Consider the following 10,518-nt stretch of genomic DNA (forward strand, 5'->3'; position numbering starts at 1 on the left):
TCCTGTGGCCTCGCTACACAAGACTTTCTTCTTTCTTTCACCTCTGTTCTGTTCACCTCTCTCATGTAAGAGTTAACCAGTATTCTCGGTCATTCATCCCTTTCTCTGGTAAATTCTGGAACTCCTTGCCTGTTTCTGTATTTCCTCCTTCCTATGACTTGGACTCTTTCAAGAGGGATATCGAAGTTTCAAGTCACTTATTCTCTGTTTTTTTAATCATTTTGTCAAACATCTATATAGGAACTGGCATTAAGTGGACCCTTTTTTATCCAAGAAATTAGTTGTCCTTGGCCAGTGACCTTACATAAAAAAAGAAATACTCGTTGGTCTTTGAAAACAGTCCTGATGAGAGAGTAAAGCATAGCCGAGTCGCTTGGCGTGCCCTAGGAAGAGAATCAGATACATTACCTTTTGGTTATTCTGGGTTAGATGAAATTAAAAGGGTACTAACAAATTCAACAGACAATTAATCTGGCTCAGAAAAGGTTTTTGTCTCTTCATGATTGTGACGATACTTTAACAAATAATATCCATCATCACTGGGAAGACACTCACGGGAACCCGAGTGATCATCTCTGTGGCTTTTGAAAATACAGTCCTGATGACAGAACAAAACGTTTAAGAACACACACACACACACACACACACTTCGCCATATGACTGATGGTGTGGCGCTAAGATCTATCAAGCCTCACGCACTCACACGCAAATCTTTACTCACGCTGTCATAAAGCCACTCACGCACTCACTCACTCACCTACAGTCACATATCATATTTCCTCATACTCACTCATTTATACTCCCTTCACTCCTCACTCACATTTATTCATGCTCTCACTCATTATTCTATCTCATTCTATGCCACTCACTCACTCACTCACTCACTCACTCACTCGTATCTATATTTATCTTTTGACTCTCTCTCTCTCTCTCTCTCTCTCTCTCTCTCTCTCTCTCTCTCTCTCTCTCTCTCTCTCTCTCTCTCTCTCTCACTCACTTAGCGTGTCAATGTGGCAAAAGAGCAAAAAGAGCAAGAAAAGAAAAAAAAAAAAAAAACGAGACAAAACACTTTAAATCAAAATGGGTTCCTGTCCGGATATCAAGTTTTCTTCAAGACCTTATTTGTCATCAATGTTCTGGAGTGATGCCTTTATTGTTGTCCGTATTTTTGTTGCCCACTTATTTATTCATTTTGGTCTTCCTGCCAGCGTCACGTGCGGAATGTGGTCGAGGAAAGAGGAAGAAGAGGAAGAGGAGGAGGAAGAGGAGGAGGAGGAGAAGAAGAAGGAGGAGGGAAATTTTGAGGTGCAGTAAACACACGAGGAGAAAAAAAAAAAGGGAAAGGTGAGGAATTTAGATTACTCAGCAATGGATAGCGTGAAGGACACTACTACTACTACTACTACTACTACTACTACTACTACTACTACTACTACTACTACTACTACTACTATTACTACTACTATTACTACTACTACCACTACTACACACTTTCACTTTCAAACATTTTTAATCATCATCATCATCATCATCATCATTATCATCATCATTTCAGGCCACGCAGACAACAATAGCAATGACACGCACAGACACGGGGATTTCCACTTCACTATGGGAACTAATTGCGCTCAGTATAATCCTAGGTAAGCACGAGGTAGGTGTGATGAGGCAACCCGGCAAACAGCGAGTCATTCATCACTCATTCATTTATTCGTTCATTCATTCACTCATTCATTGATTCGTTCTCGAGCAAATTCAAGTAATATTCGAGAATCACACGCGCCAGTGTTTAACTCACAAAATGTTAAAAAAAAAAAATGAACAAGAAGTATTAATATTGTTAGCGAACGGGTTTATCAACAAATTAATGGATAAATAATGTATAAAAATAGAAAAGAAACCAAGAAATATGGCAGGGAAGGAGAGGCATAAACGTACTAGACATACATTTCACATCATCAAAAAAAAAAAAAAAAAAAAAACGTTCAACAATATCTCACAACTGTACGACATTTCATCCACGCACACCACATAAAGAAAACAAATTAAAGGAAAAAAAAATCTATGAAAAAAACAATAAAATAAAACAGAAACATACAAAGAAAAAGATAACTAGACAAACACTGACACTAAACAAACATTACACAATCTGAAGTGAACGCAAAATAAATAAACCAGTAAGCGGTATCTGGCAACCCTTTACCGGCACTCACCTATATAATGAACGCATCACGAAAAATGAACTTCATATTTACGCTGGTGTTCGTTGTCAAAGGAGGAACTGCGCCAATGAGGGCCAAGGGTGAGTGTGACGTCATTATGAGCTCTGGGGGAGGTTTCTAGTCCTAATGGTGACTGTTAGTTTTGGTAGTGTTAATATTGGAATGGTGTGGGTGACGGGGTGAAAGTGAAGGTGTGGAGTGAATGTTGCGTGGCCTTGAGAGAGAGAGAGAGGGGGAATATTGCTTTCGCTTTCTTTGCAGTAGTGTTATTAAGTGGCAGAGAGAGAGAGAGAGAGAGAGAGAGAGAGAGAGAGAGAGAGAGAGAGAGAGAGAGGAGAGGAGAGAGAGAGAGAGAGAGAGAGAGAGAGAGAGAGAGAGAGAATGACGATGATGATGATGATGATGCTTTCGTTTGTTTTGCAGTAACGTTACGAAGTGGCAGAGAGAGAGAGAGAGAGAGAGAGAGAGAGAGAGAGAGAGAGAGAGAGAGAGAGAGAGAGAGAGAATGACGATGATGATGATGTTTTCGTTTGTTTTGCAATAACGTTACGAAGTGGCAGAGAGAGAGAGAGAGAGAGAGAGAGAGAGAGAGAGAGAGAGAGAGAGAGAGAGAGAGAGAGAGAGACCGCAGGCATGTATCTCGTTTTCTTTCCTATTAATAACGAACGAAAACGGAAAAAAAAAACAAAGGGAATGAATTATGTAGTATGCACCGCTCTTTGTTGTGATGGCGAGGCTAGACTAGGCTAGAGTTTACATTTTGTTCCTGCTTTGTGATGGGATGTAGGAGAGAGAGAGAGAGAGAGAGAGAGAGAGAGAGAGAGAGAGAGAGAGAGAGAGAGAGAGAGAGAGATTCAGCTACATTCTCAAGCATTTCCGCATCTCCTCTCCTTTCATCAGCCTGTATCGGAAGGTATCGGAACTTTCAAGAGAGTTTTCGTGTTTCTAATGAGAGCGTAACAATAATTCTGCGACACTAGTGGGGAAAACAACCATGAAAGCTGGACCAGTCATCTGTAGCCCTTGAAAGCAGTTCGTGAAAGAGTATTGGACGTTTCAGAATTATTACCTCTGATAACACCTTGAGTTTTCCTGTTTGTTCCATAGCGCGTGTCTTCAACCAGAATTTACTGGATGGGAAGGAAATTCATATGCATTTTTTTTTTTTTTTATGTAAGAACGGTACTGAACAATGGCAACAGAAATCTCTATATAAAAAGCTCCAATGAGATGGCTGTCCCTAACTCTTTCCCTGCTATTTGGTACACCTTTCATTAATCACGAACCAGTCTGGGACATTTTCGCTTGCTTTACAGCCACCTCTGAACATCGTACTGGCTAGAAATTCCAAAACCTATTTTTTTTATGCGCTTCTTTCTTGTGCATGCTTATAGAGACTTCATACAATATTTTTAGTGTTTTGAATTGTTGCATATCAAAGTGAAAGAACCGAAGAAAAGCCAGCAGAAGGTTCAGCCACAATGAAATAAGCGTTCGTGATGGGGATTGGTCTTTTTATTGGTTTATTTATTTATTATTGGTTTAGCCACAATGAAATAAGCGTTCGTGATGGGGATTGGTCTTTTTATTTGTTTATTTATTTATTATATGAAGGAGGGACACTGGCCAAGGGCAACAAAAATCAGTAAAAAAAAAAAAAAAAAAAATTAGTGTCTCGTTTTGTACGGCGCGTGTGTCTCTAGCAGGATCTTCACTATACCGTACTGTGCTGTAGATTTTCTTTTCTTTTATTTATTTACTTATTTATTCATTTACAAATTAGTTTTTTTCTTACATTATTATTATTTTTTTTATCTTTTTCATTTAATTATTTATGAAGAGGTAATTTTGCTTCAATAGTGTTTTCTCTTTTTGGTGTTTGATTTTAACTGATACTAAACTGTCACCAAACAAAACACTGACGGATCTTGTGCTCTCAAATCCTAACGAGAAAATCAGTCAGTAGTAATAACAGGAAGTAACAATAAGATAGGTAAATAGATAGAGCAAACAAATAAACAGGCAAATACATTAGAGAAAATAGTGAATGAATAGTGAAATGAAATAAGATAAAAAAATAATGTAAAAATGATAAAGAAATAAATAAAGAAAGAAAGAAATAAAGAAAGAAATATAAACAAATAAATAAATACATACATAAACAAATAAACAATAAAAAAGAGAAAAGCAAAAAAGCAAAAGAAGAAAGGAGAGCGAAGCGTGTCCTTGTAATGCATGTCTGTCTGTCTGTCTGTCAAGCGAGCCTCCAAGCATGAGAGTATCGGAATGCGTATAACATCAACCCCCAATGCTATAACCTTAGAGAAACTGGAAAGTCTATAACCTACCACTCTCTTCAATAACACGGATGATTGTACGGTTAGGTGAGGTTAGGCCAGAAGGTGAACATAATGGAGGTGTGTGTTGGTATGTGGTGGTGTTGGTGGTGGTGGAGGAGGGGAGGGGGTGTGGTGTGCGGCCCGTGGTGTGTGTTTGGCATTGAGAAAGGTAGCGAGGGATGAATGATGAATGACTATGCATGGCGGTGACGTGTGTGTGTGTGTGTGTGTGTGTGTGTGTGTGAAGGTTAGAGAAATACATGATCTAAGTCTCTAGGAACACAAAGAGGAGATTTGTCATATCTATTATATTCTATGCCATATTGAGTCATAATTTATTGTTATTGAGATTATTGGGGAAAGTAACGTCGTGTGTGTGTGTGTATGTGTGTTCGTGTGTGTGCTGTTTCGCGCTCAGTGATTCGAATGCTTCCTGAAGCAGTGAACCAGTGACAAGTAATGAATCAAGTGTAGGGGTGGGAAGGCGTAGATGAGTAGGAGGAGGAGGCGACGGCAGCGAGAGCATGGAGAGCAAAGAGTAGTGGAGAGAGAGAGAGAGAGAGAGAGAGAGAGAGAGAGAGACTTTACTGTGAGAATATGAAAAGATTAAACTGATACACAAAAGATCGAAGACTTTTTGAATACTGTAAGACGCAGAATAAATAAACTAAAACCATCCAGAAAATGTGAGGTTTGAGTGGTGCTTATCACAAACCTCTGATGCAATGGACAGTTCCAGCACTCTTGTGAGCCACGCGGGGACAGCTGGCTCTGTGGTGTATGCTGTACTTGGTTCGTGGCATGGAGATCGCTAACTTAATCTTGAGTCGTGGCAGTTTCTCAGCGGGAGAGGCAGTACTCATAACCCAGGCTGGTTCTGGCGTTATGACCTCTTTGCTGCAGAACTCATTCGCCAATCATTTACAAAACCAGGCAGTCAGCTAGCACTTCCCTTCCCACGCCCTTGTGTCGATACTTCCTAGTGGGAGAGGCCGAGAGACTAATGAGCCTGTGTCCCCATGAAGGGCGCCGCGGGAGGCCTGTCATTGCGTCTCTTTCAGTCTCGTTCCTGGTGCATCGCGTCGCCCTCAGATCTTTATTTGGTTTGTTTTTCCTCGCGTCTTTCCGGCAAGGTTCACGATTGCTTCAGGCTCACGACGCTGCCACGAGGAGAGGTGGTGCCTTTCAGTCCCAGGCTCAGGGTGGTCTGATTATATTGAGACGTCAAGAATTTTTTTCCCACTAGACTTTTCCTTCCAGACCTCTCCTTCCTTCCACATCTCTCCTTCCTTCCAGACCTCCCTTTCCTTCCAGGTCTCTCCTCCTTCCAGACCTCTCTTTCCTTGCAGACCTCTCTTTCCTTCTAGACCTCTCCTTCCTTCCAGGCCTCTCTTCCTTCCAGACCTCTCTTTCCTTGCAGACCTCTCCATTCTTCCAGACCTCTCCTTCCTTCCAGACCTTTCCTTCCTTCCACACCTCTCCTTCCTTCCACACCTCTCCTTCCTTCCTAACTTCTCTTCCTTCCAGACCTCTCATTCTTATTTATTTAATATAACCTAACCTAAACCAGATTTCACCATTGCAGACATCTCTTTTCTTTATTTATTCAATCATTAACTTAAATCGTGCTTCTCTTTCCAGATATCTCCCTTTCTTCCTTTTATATTTAACAATTAACCTAATCTAATCTAACTCACTAGCAGCAATGGTATTAATATTTTGTCATCTTAACAGTGGTATCAAATGTATCCAGAGGCGAAATGTTTAGAGGGGAAAACGAGAATATAATCACACTAACAAAGGCAATAAGGGTGTAGTAGTTATGTTTCTATGGGATCTTGTGTGCGCAGAATATAGAGAAGTAGTAGTAACAGGGTGTAGAGAGATCTTAAGAGTGTTAGATGTTTTTGTTCACTTGTGTTTCCAGTAGCGTGATCTGGGGTGCCTAAGGGTGGTATTACAGGGCCTCTTTTCTTCATAAGTTACTGATACACATTCTGAATCTTGTGAGTTTTATGTGATTTTCTTCGGCTTTTGTTTCCAGTGGCGTGACTCGGAGTGCCCAAGGGTGGTACTCTAGAGTCTCGTTTCTTCATAAGTTATTGGCTCGTATTCTGAAACAACAAATCGAGAAAAGATGCCGAAATATTTAAGGTTACGGTTCATTTTCTAAACAAACGTACGATTATTTAGACAGCTAGGAGGTGACTAGTGGTGGTGGTGGTGGTGGTGGCAGTGGTAGTGGAAATGGCGGTAATCTGAAAAGTATACAGAGAGAGAGAGAGAGAGAGAGAGAGAGAGAGAGAGAGAGAGAGAGAGAGAGAGAGAGAGAGAGAGAGAGAGAGAGAGACCGTCAAGTAACAAAACTAATTCCCGTGCCCTCTTGAGACACCATGAAAGAATTCCTTTACTCTACTCCACTCTACACCTGTCATCCACTCCACACCTTCCACCTGCCACTCCACTCCTCTCAGCCCACCAGGTGATGCCAACTAGTAAAAAAAAAAAGAAAAAAGAAGTCACCCCTTAGCACAGATGTAACATGGGAGGAGTGGAGTGGGAAGTGAAGGGAGAATAAATTAATATAAAGCAGGTGTTCTCAATCTTTTTAATCTTACGTATTCCTTGAAGTCTTCCAGTCACGTACCCATTACCCAGAATGCACCAGAATATAGTCACGTCAAGGAATCACCAGCAAATGATAACGAATGTATCTACGAATTTATCAGTGTAATGACAAAAAAATCTGCTCGTATATCGGTTAGTATATCAAATCTATTGTCAAATGTGCCTGTGAATTCACCAGTACCTTACATAATGACAGCAATAATTATCATGGGTCAGTCTAGCTCCTATAATAGACCTGCCACGTACCCCAAAATTCTCCTCACGCACCTAATAACATCAATAATTATCTGTGAATTCATGGGTCAGTCCAGCTCCTATGACAGACCTTCCACGTGCCCCAAAACTCTCCTCACGTACCTCGAGGTGGAGGACTGAAAACATAAAAAGTTGTGGTATAGATAGAAAGGGAGAGGGGCAAGGTTGCGGGGGGAGGGAAAGAGAGTGAAAGAGTGTCGTGTTGTGGTTATGTTCATTGTTCATCTTGACACACGGGGCTTCATTGTGAATTACTGTGCGTGCGTGTGTCGGTAGGTGGGTGGGTGGGTGGGTGGGTGTTTGGCGCCATGTTTGTTTGTCTGGCGCTGAACTGTCACAACAACACCCGGTACATCAGCAAGGAGGTTGGGGGAAGGGGTGGGGGTGGATGCGGCGAGTTACGCAACACACGGCCTTAGTTCACACGGCAGTTGTTAATTGTTAGCATGCATTTTGTTGATTTATTTTCAGTTATATGTTTATTTATTTATTTATTTATTTATTTTGTCTATTTTACGTATCCATTTTCACTTATTTATTTATTTATTTATTTATTCATTTATGTTTATTTGTTTATTCGTTATGTGTTTTTATTTTTTTTATTCTACTTATTTATATGATGGTGTTTATGATATTTACAAGGACATATTTATCTATTTTGTTATTCCATTTTTATTGTTCATTAATTTTTAAAGATTTATTTCATCTTTTCATATTTATATTTTTTTTCGTCTTTTCAATACATTTCTTTTCAGTTTTATTGCTTAGCTATTTCTATTTTCACATTTTCACTGTTTCTGTCATTACTTCTTATTCCTGCTTTTATATATATTTTTTTTCTCCATTTCCACTAAAATTTTCTTCATAGCTATTTCATCACTTTTTCTTTTTTTTCTCTCTCTCTCTCTCCTGTTTCATTTCAAGGTTTTAATTGTTTTCATTCTAAACTTTCCGTCCTCTTAACTATTACGTATTCTCTTGTTTTCGTCAAGCACTGGACCGAAAAAAAAAAAAGATTAATGAATATCATAATAAATGACGTACCATATTCTCTTCCTTTTTCCAACGCGTAATAAAAAAAAATACGTAAATTTATGAAGAAAACTAATAGATGAATACAAACGGAATGGCCTTCAGAATTTATATACCTTTATTTTCAACTATAGTTTTAACACTTTTTTTTTTTTTTTTATATGTATGTTTATCTTTATTTTTCATTTTTATTTATTTTTTTCTCACGCGTGTAACAGCAGTGAGTCATCCGGGAGTTTTTGTCTCTTTCTTTTTTTCTGTTGGAGTGATTTATTGAGTGAGAGGAAGTTGTGTTTGTTGACGGATTTTGTTCATTATTTTGAATAGAGGAAGGGGTAATGGCGGGTGAGGCTTGGGGAGTGACGATCAGGGGGAGGAGGGGAGGTGGAGTGGCAGGATGGGGTTACTACTACTACTACTACTACTACTACTACTACTACGACTACTACTACTACGACTACTACTTCCACTACTACTACTACTACTACTACTACTACTACTACTACTACTACTACTACTACTACTACTACTACTACTATCACCGTCAGTACTACCACCACCACCACTACTAAACCATTACCACCACCACCACCATCACCACCACCACCACCACCACCACCAGGCCAGGCACCATTACATCTACAAGGACATGAGTGTGATCTGCCTCATGGCGTGAAGACATTTGACATGAAAAAAAAAAAAAAAAAAAAACACACAGGAAGGTGCTGGTGATTCTTGTCCCTGTGTCTTTCCTGGCAGGACTTCCCAGACTGAGGTAGTACTGCCAGTGATACGCTACAGGTACTCGAAAATGTTGTAAAAGGCAAACTGTTTTATTTATTTATTTATTCATTCGTTCATATATTTATTTTACGAGGGGCTATGACGGTCAACAGAGCTTAAAAAAAATAAATAAAATAAATGAACAAGGTGCCAGTCCCTAACGATCAGAAAGCAAGCCAAAATTTATATTGAGAGGTGTGGTAATGTGTACTGTTAAGTCATGAAGGAATGCCAACGTCAGCTTTTTTTTTTCTTTCTTTTTTTTATTCTGGAAGGTAAGATTAGGTTAGGTAGGACGGGAGGGTTAGGTTAGGTAGGTTAGGTTAGGATAAGGTTAGGTTAGGATTAGGTTAGGTTAAATAAGGCTGGAGGGTTACGTTAGGTTAGGTTAGATAGGGTGGGAGGATTAGCTTAGATTAGCTTTAGTTAAGTTAGGTAGGGCAAGAGGATTAGATTAGGTTAGGCTAGGTAGGGCGGGAAAATTAGGTTAGGTTAGATCAGGTAGGGCAGGAGGATTAGATTAGGTTAGGCTAGGTAGGGCGGAAGGATTAGGTTATGTTAGGTTAGGTAAGGCAAGAGGATTAGATTAGCTTAGGCTAGGTGGGACAGGAGGATTAGGTTAAACAAAGTTAGGCAGGGCGGGAAGATTAGGTTAAGTTAGATTAGGTTAGGTTAGGCTAGGTAGGGCGGGAGGATTAGATTAGGTTAGGCTAGGTAGGGCGGGAGATAAGGTTAGGCAGGGCGGGAAGATTAGGTTAGGTTAGGAATGTCAGGAAACGTGATCTGTACAAACGAGCAGCTTCTTCAATCAGTGCGAGTTTATGATTTAAAAAGAAATTTCCCGCCATACGTCAGTTCAGTTGCCATTATATTTCCAGTGTTCTGAGAGGGCGGTGCTAGGCTTTGTGACCATGAAACTATCCGACGTGTTATAAAGGGACTGTATCCTCAAACGATGCAATGTCTCATCTTACTTGCTCTAAAAGGCTGTACTGGAGGTTACTGGGGTTTTCAATGTTTTCATGATCCTAAATAAGGTTTGATAATAATTCTGCATCGTGAACAGAAAAATAAATAAATAAATAAATAAACACCCTTGAAAGCTCGAAAAAATCATCTGTGTGGTATTATAGATTAGTTCCGGTGAAAGCACAAAACATTTCAGGATACGAGCCGAGAACTCTGCTGATCGAGATGAGACGCGATACTAGTTGTAAAGCTTATTCATAGAGGACGGTGTTACACTTCCCAGAAATATG

The 10,518-nt window shown here is 39.8% G+C and overlaps 1 protein-coding gene across 1 annotated transcript in view; it reads left to right on the forward strand.

The window, feature by feature from the left end:
* The first annotated feature begins 2,204 nt into the window (after positions 1-2,204).
* LOC135104864 (cell surface glycoprotein 1-like) overlaps positions 2,205-10,518 on the forward strand; it is a 33,421-nt gene continuing 25,107 nt past the window's right edge. Inside the window, 1 exon segment of the mRNA XM_064012564.1 lies at positions 2,205-2,302. Coding sequence (XP_063868634.1) covers positions 2,221-2,302 — 82 coding nt within the window. The 5' untranslated portion in view covers positions 2,205-2,220.

Source organism: Scylla paramamosain, chromosome 11, assembly GCF_035594125.1.
Source record: "Scylla paramamosain isolate STU-SP2022 chromosome 11, ASM3559412v1, whole genome shotgun sequence".
Classification (NCBI taxonomy): Eukaryota; Metazoa; Arthropoda; class Malacostraca; order Decapoda; family Portunidae; genus Scylla; species Scylla paramamosain.